We start from the raw sequence: 23077 nt of genomic DNA on the forward strand, positions 1-23077 counted from the left end.
CGCCCTGAGGCGAGGCGAGGCCGGGCCGGGCGGGCCCCGCCGTGCGGCAGGGAGCGAGGGAGGCGCCCCCTTCCCCTCCCCAAACCCCCGCCGCGGGGGGCTGGCGCGGGCAGGCAGGTGACCGGCTTCCCCTTGGTCCGAGGCGGGGGCGAGGCCTGGCGCGGGCTCGTCCTTCTCGCCGCCCTTCCGGCGCCCCCCGCTCCCGCGGCCTTGTAGGGGTTCGGGGCCCCCCGTGCTGGGCCGGGGGGGAGGGAGGCTGGCCTGGCCCCGGCCCCCGGCGGCGCTCTCCGGGTGGACGCCCGCGCCTGGCAGACGCAGGCCCGGATGTGTATTTTTAGCTCGCCCTCACGCTTGCGAGGAGCGTTGTCGGGTGGCGGCTCGGCTCGGCTCGGCCCCGCCGCGGGAGCGGGAGCGCCCCACGGTGCGGGCAGGGTTTCTCCGGGGGGGGGGGGGAACGACCATTTCTGCAGAAAGCGAAAGTGCCCCGCAGCCCCGCTCCGCGGCCGCGGCTCGGCCGGCCCGCAGCGCTGCCCGGGCTGCTTTAATTACAGCCTGGAGAGACGGCGAAGTAAACGCCGGGGTGTCCCTCTAAACCGCTCCCTTACCCGGCGGCTCTGCTTCATTCCCGCCGCTTACGGGTGTTGGGGGCGCAGGTAGGTGGCTGAAACCTTGGGCCAGGCTTGTGTCTCTTCTGTATCGGAGGAAGCAGCTGCTTCCTGTGGTTCATTTACGTCTTGAAACGTGTTTGTGTGTTTTAAAGTGGTTTTGTTTGTATCTAATTTCTTAGAGTATTTGATAGAATAATAGAGACAGAAATATTATCTTTAGTTTCAAATTCCCAAAGTGGGGGGAGGAACTTGAAAAAGAATCTGACGTACGTTGTTTCCATTTTCCATGCTAAGAATAGTGACCTGTTTCAGTTAAAATAACTTTCATTTGGGTAACTAGTGAAATTGAGGTACAGTCCAGGAGGCTATTCTTGTTCCTCATGTGGCAAGCACAAAAATTAGATATATTAGGAAAGATTAAATCATCCTCATTTTGGAGTTCAGCATTGCAAAGGAATGTGAATTAATTATAAGAGTGATTCCAGAATAAGTTTGTATTTTTTTTTAAAGTTAATCTGATACTAAAAGTAGACTTCTTGGGTTTATTGTGAATTGCTTGTGTGATTTCTGAGTTAGTCATGTGAATTGCTCTCACAGTAATATAATGCATAAGCAGTTATGCTTTGTCAGAGTGAACTCAAGTGTAAGTGGCTATAGTGTATTTGAAAACTGCATATCTCTTTAGCAGTAGGTGTTTAAAGATCCTTTTAAAACTTCAATGCTGTCTTCTGACAATGCTCTTTGTTATCCTTTCAGTGAAAGTACTGGGTATACAAATTAGAACATGAAACTAGTACAGTAGAGTGCCTTTTTAACTGTTTCTGGTTATCTTTACTGATTTTGGAATACAGAAGTTGTCATCGCAGTTGAACTGTATGCTAATTCCAATGAATGGTCTGAAAGTGAGTGTTGAAACTTAAATTTTGAAGTCTCTTCTGATTTTGAAAATTAAAGCGGTTGGATCTAATGTTTTGTTGAGATTTTTTTTTTAATGTGTTCCTCTGAAATGTGTTACTGATGACTTTCAGACAGGACACTGGAGAAGATATGTATTGATCAGACTTGGCTTTTCAGTCCTCATCCCTTTCCCCGCTCCCCATACACACATCAACCTTTTTCTCCTTACTCGCCTCATTCCAAGGAAAAAGATGTCTGTCTTCACATTTGGTCCCCCACCCCCAGATGGCTAGTATGCTGCACAGGGAATGAAAGTTGAGGTAAAAGCGATATTTTCTTTGGTGTAGGCCTTTGGTTTCTCTAAGGGTTGCAGTAGCTAAAAGCAGAAACCTGTACTTGTCAGCTAGATCCGGGGGTGTTTTTCGGTTTGTGGTTTTTTTTCTTTTCTTTTTTGTTTTTTTGTTTTTTTCCCCCCAGAGAAGGTGAGGTAGTTCTTCACAATATGTAGAAATGGTGTTTCTTGCTTGCCCTTCAGAAAGCTGAATCAGGAGACCTTCAGAAAATGAATGACAAGGAATTAACTTCCAAATGTCTCAAGCCAGCCTAACCTTCTTAGTATTCTTATTTAGCCAAAGCCTTGCTTTTCTGGGTCTGAAAGATCAGCTGCTGTAGTGTTTTCTGGCAGTCTTTTTGCAAATGCATACTGCATCATGAAGTCTCTTCAATTTTTAAAAGAAGAAAAGTAGTTCTATATCTTAAGTACAAAGCTTAAAGGCTTTATACCATATACTTTAAGTTATACAATGGGAAATGATTACAATCTATAACTGAAGTATAGTGCTAGCAGGTAAGTTAGTGTCTGAAAAGGAAGAAGCATTTTTAACTGTTTTTTAAATGACCATTAATGAGGGGAGCATAATAAAGCAACCAAGCTGGGTGGGGGTATGTGTACACTTAAAATAGTATACTCTATTCCCCCCCCCATAAAATTTGCACCTGTAATTAGTTAATTAATGAGACTTTCTTTTCTAAGAAATACTTGACTACTGTGCACATTTACAAATAAAGGCCGAGCTTTTTGTCTCTGTGAATCTGGGATAATATTCACACTAACTGCTATTTCCCTTCCCCACCTCTTTCTTCTTGAGCATGAATTAGGGTTTTTTTGTAAAATGTGGATTTTGGAGGGCTTTTTCTTTAACCTGATGTTCTTGAATCCTGACCACAAAAGGTGGAACAGAACTTTTGGGTAATAAGAGCAGCTTTTACCAGCAATTGTAGAGTTGTAATTTTGGTTCTACCTTAGAAGCCAGCTATTGAAATCATCAATCTGGTAGATCACTACTTGGGGCCTTCTTCCTCTTCAGTGCTTTCTTAAAAGAAAGATTGTGATTAGGCGTTAATGTCTAGGTGCTTAAGGTTTTCCAGATTTAAGGTATACGGAGCCTGGAGAGTGGGATAGACGCAGCATTATACTGGCATAGGTAGGTCTACCGGTGGCAGGATTTCAATCCTGAGTTATGCTAGTTGATGCATAATGTTTCTGTTATTTAAAATAAAAATTTCTTTACAGTTACAATTAAGGTGCTGTGCTCTCTTTAAACACAATTTGAAAAGCTAGTATTAAACAAACACATGTTCATAGATATCTCACTGGCTTTCATGCTGGCCAATGAGCAAATACAAGTTTGGGGAAGATTACTGTAAACTGTAGCGGTATTCTCATTAAGTAGCTGTATTTCTGCTACTTGATTTAGTCCTTTACCAAAAATCTGTCAGTGACATAGATTAGGAAAAGCAAGCTTTTACTTTGGTCACCATTAAGAGTAGTTGTAAAATTCAGCAAGCGTGGGGTTTTTTCCTATATATTCTTTTTGGCTTACGGGAAGTTTATCTTAAGGATTTTTTATGACATAGTTGAGCAGAATGATTTAAAATGTCATTGGGTAGATATTAGAGGAATAGGTCCATCAAAGAATTCTTTGGAATTTGTTCATCGGCTAAAATTTACAGATTCTCTCAGTGCTTACTGAATAGCTGGAATAATAATACTTTAGTGCTGAAACTTTAAAGGGTAGAATGCAAGATTTGTACTGACGGTGAAAGCATACTCCATGTCAATACATCTCTTGATACACATGCCAATACATCTCTTGATGTGTTTGACTTAAGACTGAGCAGACAGGATTGTAGACAGGCACCTTGGCATTGTTTTCAAATGTAGATTCTCTCTAAATTCCCTTGTATCCATCCTGTTCATTCTCTCTGGCTGATTTCATCCGATGTAACGTAAAGCATGACTTAGCCTGTTAGCCAGTAGGTATAGCAGTGTTTGAATCCGTGGGATCACTGTAATAAAAATCAGGCTTACGTGCAGTTCATATTTGGCAGTCTGTGTTTATCCCCAGACAGTAGATCTGACTGTTTTCTTGCCTTCTCAGACCAGTTAACAAGTTCTATGCCAGCTGCGAAACACCGTTGTGCATCTTTTGGTAGCAGTTTGCCAGGAATCGTCTGAGCTCAGTTAGCACAGAACTACATTGTGCTGTTCTAACATCATGTTTTCACAGAATTTTATTCCATCTTCTGGAGAATGTAAAAACTAAGTTAAATGGTTAGTGGAACTAGTGTAAACTTATCTCAATTAAAAGACTGTTTTGAGATTCTGGTGAACTGGAGTTAAGCTTTCAGAAGACAGTGTCGCTGTAAGTCTTGGTGCTATGCACGTGACGGCTCTTGATCACAGACCAAAAATAATGTTAAACCTGCATGATAATTTTCATGTAAACTTTGGCTTTGGTCAGGCCCTTCTGAAGGCTCATGGACTTTCTAATAATTTATCTAAATAATAGAACTGATTTTTGTTTCCATAGCGATTCAGCCCATAATCAGGATTAAGACCTCCTTCTAAGATATTATTTGTATGTGTTTTAGCGCAGCTGTGACAAGCTATCTTTCCGTAACACAAATGAATGTGATTTTTTGGAAAGACTCTATTCCCTGCTATTTTTCACTATCAAAGATTGCAGTATGCCTAAATTACATATCAAAGATGTAAAGAAGTCACTTTCTAGTTATGAAGATACATAGTGTGGTGATATTAGCAGTCAGATGCACTAGGTAATTCAGTGTCATGTTGTTATGCAATTATCTTCTGGAAAATGGGAAGCTTTACAGAGTAACAGGCAACCAGGGCTAATGGTATCTTGACTATATTTCTCTTCATAGGCTGGCAACAAAAGTACTTGGTGTTTCTTACATGATTTTTGTGTGCACATGTTTTTAAAACCACCTCTTGTCCTCAGTCACAACACTTGTATCCTTTGTATTAATATAAATCCCAGGTCTGTTTTTGTTTTTTAAGCGTTGGTGTCTGGTAAAGAGATGATAGATTGTGTATATTTGTTTCTATATGGCAGGTTAAACTGTACCATAGATTAGTAATAGTTTATGGCTGTTCAGGAGCTGTTCAGGAGTAAATGGGTTGTTCATTGTAGTCTATGATATAATAGTTTTTCATCATCATAAAGCACATCTTTTCAGTTAGCATTTTTTCCTTGTGCATACTGCTAACTGGTAAACAGTGTAATTTTATCTAATGGTTGGTTTTTATCCTCCCTCCTCTCCCTCCTGAGATCAAAAATCTTGTTTTAGGAAGACTAGAGCAATGTTCAATTACCTGATAGGGCTGTCTTAAACTAAGCTAAAAATCTACTGATGACAATAATTTAGGTAAAAACTTGCAGTAAATTAATCTGAAAATGCTCTCTTCAGAGGTCCTCCTTTGTGTAGTATGTCACTTGATTATTTCTTTCTGCTTAACTTGCAGAAACATAGAATTAAACAGTAAAATAAACAGTTCTCCCTCCTCCCTTCCCACCCCACTCTGGCCCTTATGTGCCTGAGTTATTTAGTACAGGGAATATGCACCTGTAATAAGTAGGACAGCTGATACTTGCAGTTGTGAATGAAAACTTGTTTAAACTAGTATTTTCCCCTCTAATATTTGAGTAGACCTTGCATGGTTTTATAACTTTGAAACAAATTCTTTAAATATACTTAACTTTGAGGTGCAATGAATACTCACTTGTATTCTTCTGTGTTCTTGACAGCTGTAAAATAATTGCTGGTAAGTGATATAAATGTGAGAATCCTAATTCTGCAGTTCCATCTATGTGGACATTCCTCATATGATCAGATCCTTTTTTTAAAATCACAGTAGGCCTTTTTATGGCTACAAGAATCTGCCTGTGTATGTCATGATGAAGGGCTTGAACAATACATGAAATGAAGATTAAAAAAAATTACAATAGGTAATTCATGTCAGAAGACTTGCATAAAGAACAGTCACTTCTTACGATAGTCATATTAATTTTTTTCAGAACTTTTCTTAACTATGGGCTGTTTCTACAATGTGACTAGTTTTTTACTTGATTTCTCACTTTTTGGTTAAATTCAAACCACCTAGTCATATGCTTAGATATGACGTGCATGATATTTGTAGTCATCCAAGTTCCTCTCTGTGCTTACTGTAACCAATAACAATTTTCCCTTTGTATAATTATAATTAACTCCTATATACCTGTCCTGGGCAAAATGAACTTTTTTTTTCTATTTAAATGCTTTCATGCAGAAGACTCCTAGCCACTGCAAAGCGTAAGGAGGAATATAGCTAGAAGAAACATTTTGGCATTTTAACCTATTCAAACTACTGAGAAATGATACTGATTACTGTAATAGCTTGTGATAGTTCTTAAATTCCCTTTGCGTTGTCTTTACACTAAAATGCCAATAAAATCCAATACTTGAATACACGAATGCCTGATGTCTGAAGAATTCTCCTAGCAATTAGGAAAAATAAGAGTGTGTCAAGAAAGTAAATCTATCTCTGTGCATCTTTAATCCAAACTTGGACTTTAAGTCCATAAACTCAAATATTTTCTGTAAAATACTCTAAAAGAATCTTGACCTGTTAAACAAAAAATACAGCATACTTTTACAGAGATTTCTTATGAACTACAGGGTGCCCTTTTTTCCGCGTTGCTTCTGGGTCTGAACAGTGATCGCTTAATGTTGGAGAGGATGAGCTGGACTGGGTGGAGAACTTCCAAAAACTAGGTGCAGTTACTGGAACAATTTTCTATTGAGTTAACGTAGCTGTTGACACACCCTGACTGGAAACAAGACCTCTGCTTATACAAAAACAACGATGTAGTATTCAGAACTCAGATGGGTAGGAAGCAGGCACTGATATTTGTGTTCTGTAATATTCATTAGTGTTCTTTTCAACAGAATCGTAACTTGCTACAAGTACTATGTATTTTAGAATATGTATCTAGTTTTTAATGCTAGCTGTATCATAACACATCTATTAGTATTTTGGGTTCGCAGCATTTTAATGCTTTTAAACAAAGCTTTTCACGTATAAGAGTTGCCAGGAATCTTATGCGGTTGCTTACCAGTGGTGGCAAGATTTAAGTTTTGTGTATTAAATAAAATCACTGCTTTCAGGAAAACGAGTTATATAAGAACTTAAGCCAAAGCTTTTCAGTAGTACTTTACTGAAGATATGTGCTCATTTAATAAATTTGAACTAGGGTTTTGAAATTCCATTAAGTGGAAACATATTTACTTAAACTCCTGCCATAAAATAATTCCTACTTTTCGGGCAATAGTAAACTTAGTGTTGTTCTGTGCTTTTTCATTTTTAGAAACTTCAGTCATAAGCAGTCTTAATTTTTTTTTCTTTTTCCCCCTCATGCTTCCCAAGGACAATATACTTTTTAAGTTCTTTATTCTTGCACAACGAGGAAAAAGAAGAAACGCTTCAGTGAATGAGGAGTTTTATGCTTCTATAGCATTTTTCTTGAGAAGTGGGTCTTTGAATGAGGATGACAATGGAAGAGATGAAGAATGAAGCAGAGACCACTTCTATGGTTTCCATGCCACTTTATGCTGTTATGTACCCTGTCTTCAATGAGGTAAGCTACATGCCTTTGCTTTAGAATGCAATAAATCCCTTTACGTTGGGAAATATGATCCCAGTAATAGGTTGCTCATCTTGATACGGAAAGCTTTCTGCCACACATCTAACACAGTCGTCTTTCTATGGATTTTTTTTAATCCTTTCCATGAAGGCAACACTTTAAAGGTTGCTAGTTATCTTGGCCCGGATCTTTTTTCCTTAACTCTTGCAGTAGACAAGATTTTCACAAAAAAGGGTTGATTGATAGTGCACAATATAGAAGCTAAAGGTTAGACCAACTATCTTGGTAAAATTGTACGTTTTTCTTGAATGTGCAGTTCCTTCTGAGATGATTATTTTAGTGTTTCTTTATTGTAAATAAGTTCTGGGCTTTTTCCAGAGTTATTTCAGCTATAATAGTTACAGATACAATATAGCTTTAGAGTTTCTGATTTTTTTGTGACAAGTAATGTACAGTTACCTGTGAACAGCATAATATCTTTTATTTTTGTTGCTAATGGCTGTAACTTAATAGGATATTTCTCTTTCTGGAAGTATTGGAGATGGTCAGGATGTTTTCAAAAGATTCTTTGGAACTGTAGCTGCAGGCTGGACAAAATCAAAACATGTCCAGTGATATGTTTGGGGATTTTTATGCTTTTATTTAAGGGGGGAAGTCTTTTTTCCCTTTGGGAGCAAACTTCTTATCTATCCTTCAAATTAGACCAGTCATTCGGATTCTTTTGTCTGTTCCCTGTTCTATAAGTTAAGACCTGGGTACTTGACTTGTTTTGTTCTGATAACATTAGAATTGCTAATCGTTCTAAACTTTCATTGCAGCTAGAAAGAGTAAATCTGTCTGCAGCTCAGACACTGAGAGCAGCTTTTATTAAGGTGAGCAGTGACTTGTGTTGAGGAATGATTATTTGGAGTGTAAACTATCTGTAAAGAAGCTTAAAATAACTTTCAGTTGTCTTGCTTCCTTGTACTGTCTTGTTTTAAGACTGCCTTGTTCTTAATCCATAATCTTAAGTACATATGTGTATCTATATAAACATATTTGTGGACAATTGCATGGATTGGTAATATCCATCTGTAAGTTAGACAAGTGTGGCCGTACACGTTATGAAGAGGAATCTGAAAGATTTAAGACATGCCTTGTATAAAACTGCTCGATATATCTATCTTGTCCGTGTTATACAAAAGCTTAAATGAGGGGGTGGTCAGTGAAGGCAGGGCAAACATGGTAAAGGTAACAAAATTTTAACCTACACATGACAAGATTATTTAGAGTAGATGTATACGGGGAAATAGGTATGTAGCAAACTGCAAAAGTTATTTATAAAATGAATGGATGTGGGATTTTGTTGTTATGTGGCTGAGAGAGAAGTTCAGTGTTTGGTATGCTTGCATCCAGCAGTAAATTGAAGAAAAAGGTGCTTTTCCTTTTAGAATTTTTATTGCACATATTTTAAATCTTTAGGAATTGATTTTTTCCTAGTGCTTTATTTATAAGTGTCAGTGATTTTTTTTTTCCTTTAAACAAAAAAACTATATACATAATATACCACCTTAGCATGTGAGCTGTGTAAATAAATAATACTTCCCTGTCTCTACATTTAAATGTAACTGTACCTAGACAGTCTTAATTCTCAACTAGAGCTCTTGTGTGTTAAAAAATGTTTTTAAAACTGGTGATAAAGAGCTAAGCAGAATGCAAGTAATGCAAAAACTAAGATGCCGAAAGAAACAGTAGTAGTAAAAAAGTCCTCATTCTTGTTTAACACAGCATAATCTTTTGATAGCAACACAGGTAGTGTGAAAACTTCCAATGTTAGTCTAGTTCAGCTTGACTTAGAAATCTGTTCTCAATCAAGAGAGTGGCTTTTCCAAAAAAGCAAGTGAGAAGATGTTTGAGCATATGAAGTGATTTGTAAGACACAGACGTAAAAAATCTCTTGTGGAAATGGGGTGAAATACCTGTGGTTGACACAAAGTAAGATATTGTACATACTGGGATTTAATTCACTCAAAGTTTGTTTATAGGAGTAAAACAAAATGTGGAGAATTTAATTATGGAATATTTCTTCTTCAAACTGAAATGAATGGAAAAGCTTATTGGGCAAGTTGCTTATGCAAAGCCACTGATGTAATCTAAGAAAAATGGATGTTGTAGTAAGAAGAATGGTGCACAATGTAATATGCTTGTTAAGCCCATTAGGCTCTTAAAGTTTCTAGCAAACTCCTGCTGTATGTGAAGTATGTTGCATAAAAGTCTGCCTTTGATTACAGTATTCAGGTCTTGCATGTCTAAATAAAAATCTTTGCAATGCAGGCTGAAAAAGAAAATCCAGGTCTCACACAGGACATCATTATGAAAATTCTGGAGAAAAAAAGTGTGGATGTGAACTTCACAGAGTCTCTTCTGCGTATGGCAGCTGATGATGTAGAAGGTAAAATCTCATCCCTTAGGTTGAATATGTGTATTTTTAATTATACTGTTACCTAGGAACATGCATTTCTCTGTACCTATTTTCAAAAATTCTTTTTCTTAATAGGTTTCCTATTATTCAGCATAGTAGAAGAACAGTAGTACTTTCTGAATACCTCTTTCAGAAGTCAATCTCCCAAACGTACTTGACTAATAAAGAAAGAAAATGAATATTTAGAACCTATGTTTGTGTGGGGAATTGCATAGTTTACCTTTTGCAATTTAAACAAACAGAAAAAAAGCAAATATGGAGGGAGAGGATAAAACTTGCCTTTTTTTTCCATGCTTCAAATTACTAGCAGTAGTTATATGAGCAAAAAGCAGCTTTAAGTTCTTTTTAATACTGCATTTGATTAGTGTAATGTTTTCAGCGTCTCACACTGATAAAATAAGATGGGCTTTTTTCTTGTTCAAATTTCCAGTAATAAAGGTATTTATGCTATATTTCTGTTGATGCAAAATGTATCCGTTGCTGTTTTGTGTGTGTGGCTATTGTTTGTTGTGTTCACCTTGAAATGAGACATGGGGATACTGCTGCATTTTGTGAAGTAGCAGTTTTAGCTGTCACTAGAAACTTGAAGAAAAACTAATGGTATATTTGAATGTTTTCCCTGTTAGAATATATGATTGAAAGACCAGAACCAGAATTTCAAGACCTGAATGAAAAGGCACGAGCACTTAAACAGATTCTTAGTAAGATTCCTGATGAGATAAATGACAGAGTGAGGTTTCTTCAGACAATCAAGTAAGTACTATAGTATGTATTTATCTGCAGATCAGGTCCAAACACTTTGTCCTTCAACATGACAAACTAAAAACCAATTTATGTGCTGGTGCTTGCTGAGGCAAGTGCTTCCTGGGGAGTGTGGCTAGGCCAAGTCAGGATGACCGATGCTATGTTTTAAATAAGCTAAATAAATGTCTATGCACAGTTGGGAAGAAGCATTAGTTTCTTCGTTGATTTTGCTCGGGCTGAACTTCTCTGGCCAGATAAAACTTCAGTTCCAACAGTCATGAAAAGCTGAATTAAAATCAGTTTTTCTCATGAAAGAAATAGTTTGTGGTGACATTCATATAATGTTGCATAGCATATAAGATTCTGAATCTGTTTATACTATACCACTTCTGCTGTTACAGATTAATTAAAGTGGCTGTACAAACTTGTAATATCACTACTGTGATACTTGTCTTGAAGTCCTAGGAAATCACTCTACCCCTGTGTAGAATTCTCTAGTTCATGACTGTGAAGTATAAAAGAGTAGGTATGTGCTAGGAGCTGTTTTGTTGACATAATATGATATATTCCGTGGTTGAAAAATTGAACCGTTAAAGTGATAGCACCTTAATTGCACTATTGTAATTCTATTTAACTTTTACAATTTCTGTCATTTTAAAGGTATGTAGAACACATTGATATGTAGCTATATAGCTACCCTAAGAGAACTTAGCAGCATTTGTTTAATAGATACTGTGTATTTAATTTCCTTTGGTTTCATGTTTATATTCATTTGTTCCCTTTTATACTATGAACTGTATGTGCACATACAGCTGCTTAAGTACTGTTGTGATGGTAGGACTCAAAAAGGCCTCTTCAAGAACAGAATCAGTTACGCAGGATTATGTGACCTTTTTAAATCATGTAAGGGTTTTATAGTTTTGCCTCTTACCCATATCTAATAATGGGTTTCTTTAGAAGTCAACTTTCCTCCTCTCCTGTCCTTCCCTCAAAAACATAGTTCTTCTCCTAGTACTTCAAACTAGGGGATTCTGTCTCCTTGGAGTACAGGCAAAGAGCAAGGTAATAGGATCTGGAACCTCCTAAAGGGGATCTGCCGTTGACGCAGAGAAACTTTGTCAGCAGTAGATCTCTCTCAGGACTGTCTTTATTCTGTTGTCACTGCGCACGCAGGTTCCTTTTTCTTTTTTGCTAGGGATCAAATGAACAGATTGTGTTGTCAGTCTGAGAGCGGAGTGTGGGAGGGGTTCTACCTCCTGCAGAGAAATCTTAGAAACAGACTAGTTCGCTTAGTGAAAATACTTGGTAAACCAGTTAGTTTACCTGACCTAGTTTTTACTCATGTACTGTATTAGTCTTTTCTCTCCCCTGCAACCCTTGCCTGCAAGTTCTTTTCTAATACGAAGGGCGTTCTGTCTTTTGGAACTCGTAGCTTCAGCAAGGAGGTGGAAGTGTGTGGATTTCCCTTCTTAAGAGAATAAAGTCAGTAGAGAATTTGTATATCTTAAGATTGCAAAGAACACTTACAGAATCACAAATATTAAATATGAAACAAAGGGTCAAAGTTGTTGTATTCATGTGAAGTCTTAAGCTTGGCTTATTGGATGGCTCGCAATTAATTTTGGATTCACTGTACTTTATTGATGTGTTTTTGAAATGTCATTGATCTCAGAAGCAAGAAATTACTTTGTAACACTGTAGCAGAAAAGTACCTGAATATCTGTACACTCTGCCTAGTGAGTAGAAAATGATCTTGAATACTCTGAAATACGAAGTTATCAAGTATTTTAATAAAGGTAATGCATCATATGCCACAGAGCTACAACTCTGACTCTCCTGACGTTAATGACACACCCTAATGGTACTTAGTCAAGAAATGAAGAATTTGATACAGAGTATTGGTAACTACTCTTCAATACAGCAAGAGGGAATGCTAAGCCTTATTAAGGGTGGGTCCTCCTGAGCAGTTTGAACTACATAGCAATACGTTCGCTACTTTTGGGGGAGACACGGAGGGGTCTGTTTGCTAGCACTGAGGTCTCCATGAAGACTTTTTTCATTCCGTTGCTTCTATGATGCTAATCACAAAACACTTCAACATAGAGAATAACTCTTAATGTGAAAAAAATTGAAGGATCAAACATTGTGTTTAGGTCTGAATGTTTAAACAGTTGTAGAAGATACTAGCAACTCTGCTCCCATTTGAACGTAGCTTGATCCTTGCGTGTGAGAGAGTGAATAGAGTTGAGCATTTTTAACAAGAACCCCGTGTTACTAGACAGAATTTAACTTGCTGTTACCTAATTTGAATTACCTTGTAACTTGACAGGCTCTTTGCATTAGGTCTCACTACATCCTATCTGACATTCATTCTATAAAGTAGAGAATGTTTTAAGAAATATGATTTGACTGCTTGTAGAAGGGGATTAAATTCCAGCCTTTAATTAGGATAATTTAAGGATATTACAACTATTTTTTTATTGCCAAATAGGGACATCGCGAGTGCAATAAAGGAACTTCTTGACACAGTAAATAATGTCTTCAAGAAATATCAATACCAGAACCGGAGGGTATGTGAAATAACTTCTTTATACAGCACTTTTAATAGTATAAGAGGAAGGGTATCCTTATGATCAAAGGATGAATAGGAGAGCTTAACTGGTCAATGATGGATGTGTAGCCAAAGAAAACTTCAAATAGACGTACTGCTTTAGCAAGAAAATTGTTTTATGAAAAGTATCAGTTTAGTAGGAACAGGATCATTTCTCTGTATGTATTCTAAAATATTTAAATTCCTGTATGTACACATTTTTAACCTATTTTCCTCTTTCTTTTTTAACTTATTAAAGACTCTCACTGTGGCCAACAGTTACATGAAGGTTCTACTTCTGTTGTTTTTTGTTTTCTTAGGCACTTGAGCACCAAAAGAAAGAGTTTGTAAAATACTCCAAAAGTTTCAGTGATACTCTGAAAACCTATTTTAAAGATGGAAAGTGAGTATGCTTTTGTAATGACAAACTGTACTTAATGAAAAAAATCTTGTATTTGCCTCACTGGCATGATTGGAAAAATCACATAACTTTTGGGCATAAACAACCTTCCTCAGGGCTTGTCTAATTTTTTCTCCACCTAGATTCTGAGTGTGTCCTCAGACCATTGTGGCTGCTTTAAAATAGTATTCCTTTTGTAATGCAGTTGTGGGGAGGGAAAATCTGTTTTGTGAGACCATACAACATCCACATACAGTATTAGCTTTGAATTTTTACACATGTAGTTAAGTTGTATAGCCTTATGTGGTGTTTTTGTGTATGTATATACAAGGAAAACTTATGAATACTTTATTTGGAAAAAATAGCCTCCCTATTTCAAAATATCATTTGCAAAACACTATACATCTATGCAGCATTTTTAGGTGACTTAAATTTTTATTGTCCTTTCTTCATAGCTACTTAATGCATTGTAGTATTTGGAATGACTCAGCAGATCAATTTTTTCATGTTCTAACTAGTAGTTTAGTCAGTTAAGCGAGGCTTTTTTCCAGGCTTTGGCTTTTGAAGTTGTTATTCACGTGTATTTTATTGTAGCAGTGGTTTTGGATAATGAGCTTATACTTCTCAGATTTTGACAGTACCAAAGTGTGTTCTACATGATGCTGTCCTACAGATGAGAACTAACTTGCGTTGCTGGTCTTGCTGAACGTAGCAAAGGCTAAGAACATTCAGGGGATAGTGTGTTACTAAAGGAAAGAGACAAAATAGCGTGGTGCTTCCAAATGTTGCATGCTCAGTATTTGTTGAGGGAAGAGTTGCAAATTCTGAAATTATCAGAGGATGCAGTGTTCAGCTCTGGGCAGGAAAAAAAAAAGACGTTTAGTGACCATCTGTTCAACTCTTTTTAGTTAGTCAAACCCCCAAAACTAAATGATTGAGAGCCAAAGCCTTTAGGTTCCTGCCAATAAATGGTAGGCCTGTTTGCATAGGTAGGTCTAGAAAGGCTATCTGTTTGCCAGCTGTAAACGTAAGGTAGACCACAGAAGCATCTTGATATGTTTCATGATATTGTTTTGCAAAGCCTAGATGCTAATATATTTAGTTACCCAGATTTAATGCTATATTTTATTCAATGACATGACCCATTTCTAGAAGTGTCTGAAGTGTTATCTTTTTCTTTTCTAACAGGGCAATAAATGTGTTCATAAGTGCCAACCGACTAATTCATCAAACCAACTTGATACTCCAGACCTTCAAAACTGTGGCCTGAAAACTGTATATGTTGAGTTGTACTTTTCAATGGTGGATAGGGTACCTTTATATGTAAATTTTAAAGTTTTGACTGTATAAATTATCAGCCCCTCTTGAAGGGGCCTAATGCAGGATTTTGAATGGGATTATTGCCATCTTACACCATATTTTTGTAAAACATTGTAGCTTAATCATAATCTCACAATGAAGATTTTGCATCACTTTTTGCTATTATCATTCTTTTCAGAATTATAAGCCAAAAGAATTTACGCCTTAATGTGTCATTATGTAACATTCCTTATAAGAATTGTAAATATTTGGTGTTCTGTTTCTGACATTTTAACTTGAAAGCGAAAAACTGCAAGATTATGTATTTAACAATATTGGTGGCAAATATTCAATAAATAGTTTACATCTGTTAGACTGTCCTTTTGTATGTGAACAGAAATGCGTAACATCTTTCCAGAACTGCAGAACGTTGATTAAATGGAAGAAATTCAAATTATTTGGGTGCTTAAGGCCATTGGCAGTTTAGATCAGTATAAAAGTGAGGGCTTTTCTTTTAAAGCTGAGATTTTGACTGCCATCCAATATTAGACCAGAATACCAGAAAAATTCTATTAAAATATCTTTGGCAAAATTATAAAGGATGCCAGAAGCAAGGTTTGTTTTTTTCTTTTTGATAGAAATTAACCCCACTTCTTTAACCTTTTGTTGGTGGCAGATTAGCAGGCTTTACTGCTAGAATATTCCAGGATTTTGATTACAGAAATACTCTTTAAATATATGCATTTGAGTGTGCAGCAAATGGTCAAATTTAATATTTTAAGACAACTAGTTTTTATATTGGCGCCCCTTTTGGTGGTGGGGGAGCCTCTTCTAGGTAATACCAGTGATGTTTCTGCTATGCATGCTATGCTATTCATGAAGGCTTTTTTTTTAATTTTATTTATTTAACTACATGAGACCTAGATTGTTAAATTTCATCGTTAAGCAGATGGTGAAGAACTGCTGATGGACAAAGACTCAAATCTTACCTCTCTGGTTGCATGGCAATATTCCACATGCTCTGCTGAATATCTTGCATGCCCCTTCAAAATGCAAGTTGAGTTTATTTTGAAATGCAAAGAGTCTTCATGGAATTGATTTCTGAAAACCTTATTTAGTCTTTGCATTGAAATAACTAGGAAACTTAGGGAAGAATCTGAGCAGTTTATAAATCTGTAGAAGCTGTCTGTGGGAAGATCACTTCAGACCGAAAGAGCACAATTGCTACCGGACTATTCTGTGTTTAGGTGTTGATGATGAAGAAAAGGTAGGGCCAGACATTCTTTGCACTCTGTGGCCTTGTGCTGTCCTGCTCGCCTGGGGAAAGCACCTTACCCAGAGTACAGCAGCTGGGTCTTAAACTTTGGTTGTCTGCCTGAATAGTCTAGAAGTGGAAAAATGATACCTGCATCCCTCCAGAATTACTCTGGATGTTCTGTTGTATCTCTGTACATAGTAAAATGTCCTTGATAAATGTACTGAAATGTAACAAAGACGTGGAGGATATTGAGTGAAAATGAGTTCTTGGGAACGTATGCTGTGAATTTCATGCTTACCTAAAACTACCACCGGGACAGAGTCCTGAAAGCTTTGCTCTTCAGGCTGTTTTCTGTTGTGGCAGTAGTGTATTGATAGTGGTGTCTTGTGTTTACCAGCAGATTGAGCTGAGTAATGTTACAAAGGTACACGTACACTGTTTATAATACTTAAAACTTCATATGGTAACTATTAAAGCTTGACATGCTGAACTGTCATTTTTTGGAAAGTGGTAGAAGTGATGCTAGCAGTTAAGGAGGAGGCAGTTGGTCTAATTTAGAATATTACTTAATTTGCACCTTTAAATTCTGTGGGTAAAAAGGTTTACTAGTCTTCCTTGTGGATGATGCTAACTTACTAATTAAGACCTAGTACCAAAGGGCTTAACTAAAACTAGTTAGTCAGGCGGATGTAAGGAAAAGACATACAATTTTTGATACTTAATTTGCATTGAAAGTGTGTTTGCAGTTGGCAAGCGTACCCTGTTAACGGTGGCTGTTAGGAGTGACATATGACAGCTTGGGTTATGCTTCATGAATTGGACCCCATTCTAATAAAATTCGGAGTTTTCGCTGCCCAAATCAAGAGCGGAACAATAACAACAGGAACAATAGCTAGTGCTGGCCAGCCGCCTTGCTGGTTGAATGATGATAGTGTGTTTACATACTTGTTCTGCAGGTAATTCCAAACAAAATGTGTATGTACATGCACAGTATATAAGTATATATGTATATAAATAAAATCTACACACACGTATGTACATATGTTTTTTGACTTGTGTCCCAAACAGAATGATGTGTTATGCCCTGGTAACCGATTCCTTGAAGTTAGAATCGAACAAAGGCTATCAAGAAATGAACTGTTTCTCAGTTCTTCCAAACATCTTTATCAGGTAAAGGCACCTAGTATAGCAATAAGCTTCAGGTAGTCTGACCAATGCCTTTTGTTTTATGTTTGTAACCTTATTGTGTTTTTGGTGGTTGTTACCCTTAAAAATGGAAAATTACTTGTTTTAATCATTGTCTGATAATGGGAAAAATTAAACTGATATATGCAGGTCACACTCCTCCCTTGTGTATAGTGAATCCATATCTAGTGGTTTTACAAACTTTGCTTTATCTTCCACTGAGTAAGAGCTGGGGCATAAATCTGTCTGAATTTTACTGTGATTTTGCACTTTATGTTCAAGTTATCTGAGTAGCCAGTGATAAGTTTCTGTTTAAAGATATTTTTAATACAGCAGCTAAAGTGCTACTAATTGCTATTATAAAATTTCTGCTGTGAATGTAGGTTATAACTGATACAATGTTAACAGACAAAAATCAATCTAATAAAATTAAAGCTTTGCATATTTGGTATCTTTATGAAGCAAAGAAACATGGCTTGTCTTAATTACTTGATTTGTTTTGATGGTCCTTTCTCAGCAAGTTCTGGTTAAAAGATTTTTGTTTTAATATTCCTAAAATGAAGTTTTTAACAAACTTGTAAAATGTGCAAGGTGCCTAGCTTGGTGTAAGCCTTATCTTGAGCTGACATCATAACGTGACAGGTAGGAAATTTCTTGGGAGAACTTGTCGGGGCCTGGTGTCTGAACTTCGATTTACCCAGACAATAAGATGATGATAAGGTATCAACGTTGAGATTAAGCATTCTTTTTGTGTAATTCTATCTAGGTTAGTATGGAATTGTACCTTGCCTTTTTATTGTTCTTTTTCAGATCTTTCACTGTGTGTCCAGAGGAAAAATGTATCTTGTTTATTCTGCAGGTGTTATCTCATCTTCTGATTTTACAAAGATGCCATATGTATTCTACTTTATGAATTGAATGGGGAATGGAAGGAAGGTTATCTAGATGATCTTGCCACAAATCTGAGTTTGATTATTCCATTATGAAGAGAACAAAAGGGCGATGAAATAAGCGTAACTCTGAAAATGTGTGATACTAATAACCGTAGCTGATGCTGCAGTGATTATCACTTACCTTTGGAGTAGACACCAGCTATTCTGCTCAAGAATATTGCTTTGTTATAGGAGTCTTTTGGGAGCTGCCCAAACCACTGTACTACAGTCTGGCTCCATCTTCCTGCAGGACTCTTCTGATCTTTCTGAAAAGGGTACTTTCTACTCAGACTGTGTAGGAACTGTTCTGGCTTTGCATAAGGATTCAGAGCATTACTTAACTTTGCCATTTTTCCCTTCAGTGTTCCTGTTTTTCCTCTTGCAGTCTTCTGAGCAGACCTTGCTTTCAAAAGAGACTAGTAGGAAAGGTACTTCAGGAACGGAACCACTTACTAGCTGCAACCTTAATGCTAGAAAAAAAGGACTAAAAAGGTGCTCCAAGATTAAGTTTGGCTTTCTCTTACAGAGGGTAACAATATTACACAATGGTCACTAATTTATCAAGCTGTATTTAGGACCAGCTTTTTTGTCCTCATTCCTTTTGTTAGAATTAATTTTAAAACAGTCGGGGCGAGGTGGGGGAACTTTTCAAATATGGTAGCCTAATACAAAGCATAAATTTAATTTATCAGAAAGAATTGACTAACCTTGTCCATAACTTGTTTTCCCTCTTTCTCACTTTAGTTTTCTAATGTATTATGGGGAACTAACTGTATCCCATCCTCGGCTTCACTTTTTAAAGATAAACAATGCCAAGCTCTTGGTCTTTCTTAAAAATAGCAGAAGTATAGGCATTGCTAAACTTCTTCCTTCAGGGCTGAGACAAAACAATTTATCCTTAAACTTGTAGCACAAAATTGAATTTTGCCACAGAGGAGTTGCCATCTCCAAAGTGGAGGAGTAGGGTTTGGCTGTTTTAGAGATTTTTCTGGTGGTGAGGTCCCTTCTCAGCTTCTTTATCCCTCCTGCCCCCTTGCTTGTATGATCTTGTGTGATCTTATATAATCAAGATTTAAAGCGTGATTTCTGAGACGATGCAAAGTGGTCCTGACCCACATACAACACAATGCAAGATGGTTTTCTAGCCGAATGCTGTAAGGATCTTCTCCCTAATCTCTTATTTTGCACCTTCTCATTCACCCTGACCCGAGTATGGCATGCAGCAGGATCTACAGGCAGCACATTGTCATGTCAAGGACTCRGGTAGTATGTACTGGTGGTGAGGGAGAAAACAAGTGGAAAATGGGGGAGTAGGGAAATACTGTGACCCAATTGCTTTGTGACAGTGAGCCTGGCTCGCAGGGAGTGTTAGGCTTATAGGACTTTGGGAAGCCTCAAGCTCCTGCAGGCTTTAGAACATGAGACTTTGCCATGTTTTTCATACTGTTGCCCTGTGCAACGACGTAACCTGCTGATCTTTCTCTCTCTCCCCTATTTCCATCTCTGGCCCCCCAGCTTACAACAGAAACTTCTAGCAGCTCATAGTAACCTTGCATTTTTGTTCCATTAAATTCCATCCTGTTCGTATTGCTCTGTTCTCAGTCATCCCATGTTCTGATGTTTGGTGTTCTGATGCTTCCTACTGTTATCATCAGCAAACTTAATTATYGCACTTACTATGGATGGTTTGTTGATAATAAGATAGGTCTCAGTCTTTGAGATGCTCCAGTGATTACTTTTTTCTAAGTCATAGTTGTTTTTCTAATACAGCTTGCTGACATTTCTCCTTTAATTCCTTTTCTATCTTATATAGCAGGAATACTTCCTAGAAACAGCTGTGAAATTAAAAAGGCCACATCGCATGTTGCAAAGAATTCTTCTATGTTCTCTCAAAGTAAAACAAAAGCAAGAGGATAGTTGTATTTGCAAGACTGCTCCCTGCTAGGGATTTACAACAGGATCGATTCCTACATGTTCGTGTGTTTTCTTTAATTCAGCATATACTGCTTGTCTTCTCCACAAACGTTTTTGCAAAATTTGTGCAAGGATGTGGCTCTTAATACCCGATAATGAGGACAAGGAGTGCAGCTTGCCTGTGTTTTAGGTGCAAGAATTGTTTGTGCCTGGATCGTGCTTGTCAAAAGACTGTGATAACAACACCCGGACGCTATCAGAGTATACAATTATAGGGTAAAGGGTTTAATCACTTTCTCCTTTTCTGCCAGGTTGCAGCACTTGTTAGGTGATCAAACTGTGTTAAGATCAGTAAGGCTTTACTGGGCAGCATATGCAGTGAGAATTTGCAATTTGAAAGTCTACCATTCCAGAAAACCTACTTTATGTAAAGATTAGTTTTGTCAAAGTTCAGTTATTTTGCAGAGAAGCAAAAACTGAGTATTCCTGTGAGTGTTAAACTCTCCTACTCTAGAGACAAAAGTGTTATTGCTTACAAAGTGCATTCAAGAAAGGAATGGAGTTATAATCGCAGCTCTGAACACCTTATTGGTGACAAGGTAAACAAAATGGATTTTCAATTGCTGATTTCTAATACAGAGTCAGTTATGCAATATAAACGTCTAAGCTTTTTTCTGTATCACAGTTTAAGGGGTCATTGTACCAAATGGATATCATGATTTGGGAATATTTTGTAGTATTTCGCTAAACTTAAAGTTTTAAACCTACTGTTATCTAAATAAACATTTGTTTTCTACGTTTTATTTCATAATTGTAACTATTAAACTTTTGCACAGTAGGTAACCCCTTTTTTCCAAAGGTGAATTACTCTTCAAGGACAAGTGATGGGTGAAATAGAAGCTCGAGTGCCATAAGTTTTAAAATAGAGAGTCAATTATCAACTATAAGTATAATTCACTTAAACTTCCTTCCTGCTGCTGGGTATCTAATCTCAGAAGCCACAGTAAAAATGCTGTGGAGGAACTTGAGAGCAGGCAGAGTACAACATTTAAGAAAATGCAGGACACTTTCATGGTAAGTGAATTTTCTAATTAAAATGTTAATTGGAAGAATTTTGCAAAGCTTATCAAGAAAATGCGGTAACCATTTTTCACTGATGTTTGCATAACCGTGTAGTATTAATGATTTTGCCTGCTTTTCTGCATCTGCTTAATGAAAGTGACAAACAGAATTTTCTTAAGTGGTTTGGAGTGCGAGATCGGATGTTCCTATCAAGAATGTAGTGTGGTGAGGATAATAAATACTGTCTGGGAAGGCTGAGAAGCAAAATTCAGACCTGGCTGTAAGCTTCCTCTGATTTGCCTGAATTTAGACAATCGGCACAATAATTATTTTTGCATAAGATTCCCATGATATTCCCATATGATATTAACTACAGCTTTAGACAAATTGCCATCATTTTATCTGGCCCTAATATTTAGGAGTTATGCTGCTTATCTGCTCTAACTCAGACTAGCTCTGACCATTTGGGTGGGCAAAAACTAGCAATGCAGATGTTTGAGGAACTTTCCCGGTATCAGACGTGCTCTGTAGTTCATGCATAGTAATTCAGGTCACCCAAAATACTATCAGGAGGCAAAAATTGTATGAAAATGTAGTAGGAGAGAAGATAAATTTAAGTTTCTGCTCTGAACTACTTAGCAAACTTCTGCTTGCCAAAAGTTTTGCCTAAATCTAAAAAACTTTTTGAATGAAAGTTGCTCTGAAGTCTCACAAAGAGCTTTGGTTGCTGCAAAGAGTAGGGGGAGAAGGGGGGATGTCTACTATTTCTTATTTGATAAGTGTCTATGAGGCTTGGGGAGGAAATGAAAATATAATTGAAGCTGAATTTTACTTCCCTTTTAGGTATTGTTTTAAATATCAAAAACTAAATCAAAACTTGAACACCAAAGGCTTTTGCAAGTAGATGTTTTCTATCATAGCAATATCTGAATGAGAACTGAGCTAGTCTTTTCAAAAAAGAAATACATGTTATCCACATAAAGACTTAAAAGCTAAGCATGTTTTTTCCTTCCAGCATAACAAGAGAGCTTTATATTATGAAATACAAGCAATAGCATCACCTGCTAATGATGCCAAAGTAAGTAAACTTCAACCTGTTGACCCGTTTCTATCTAGAGGTTTTTCTCATGAACATGCAATAATGCTTCTGTAATTCTCTGCCAATATATGGAAGCAACTTGCATTAACAAAGTAATGTGTAAGGGAAATACAGCTGAGGTGCAAAAAACCCGTGTTGTAATCATGTCCATCAGACACAAATTAAACTGCAAGGCTGACACACTGGAATAATTAGAGATCAAAACTGCTATTTGGCCAGTTCTCATTCACTGAGGTGTCAAGCGTGATGTGTGACCTTGTAGCAGTGCTCCATCTGCAAGGACGCTGAGCCTGGCAGGACATGCTCAGTGTTCTCGCTTCATCTTTACTGGATAGGGTACAGAGGCAGGCGCACGATACATGAGCTGGTGCCTCTTTCGTTTACCCAGTTCTTGAAATGGTCAACCCCAGGAAATACCAGCTTAAATAAAAAATCAGCAGCTACCACTTCTTCCACCGAATATATATTGCAACGCTTAAATGTAAGATGGAAGATTCAGGTGCTAACTTCTTGACTGTCCAGAGAGCGTGTAATGAATATCAGCACAATCATTCTGTAGTGCCACAGGCCCTGACGTTGCCTCTGGGCATAGGTTTTAGAGCAGACGCCTGAGGCCTCCGGTCTGGCGCTCGGGGCAGGCG

The 23077-nt window shown here is 37.5% G+C and overlaps 1 protein-coding gene across 1 annotated transcript; it reads left to right on the forward strand.

Moving 5' to 3' along the window:
* The first annotated feature begins 5617 nt into the window (after nucleotides 1-5617).
* PDCD10 (programmed cell death 10) lies at nucleotides 5618-15355 on the forward strand. Its single transcript, XM_026061130.1, has 8 exons — nucleotides 5618-5634; nucleotides 7276-7486; nucleotides 8311-8364; nucleotides 9806-9923; nucleotides 10580-10706; nucleotides 13189-13267; nucleotides 13608-13690; nucleotides 14876-15355. The coding sequence occupies exons 2-8, from the start codon at nucleotides 7391-7393 to the stop codon at nucleotides 14955-14957; spliced, it is 639 nt and encodes a 212-aa protein (XP_025916915.1). The 5' UTR covers nucleotides 5618-5634; nucleotides 7276-7390; the 3' UTR covers nucleotides 14958-15355.
* The last annotated feature ends 7722 nt before the right edge of the window (nucleotides 15356-23077 follow it).

The sequence above is a fragment of the Apteryx rowi genome, unplaced genomic scaffold, assembly GCF_003343035.1.
Source record: "Apteryx rowi isolate R43461 unplaced genomic scaffold, aptRow1 scaffold_10, whole genome shotgun sequence".
In the NCBI taxonomy this organism is placed as follows: domain Eukaryota; kingdom Metazoa; phylum Chordata; class Aves; order Apterygiformes; family Apterygidae; genus Apteryx; species Apteryx rowi.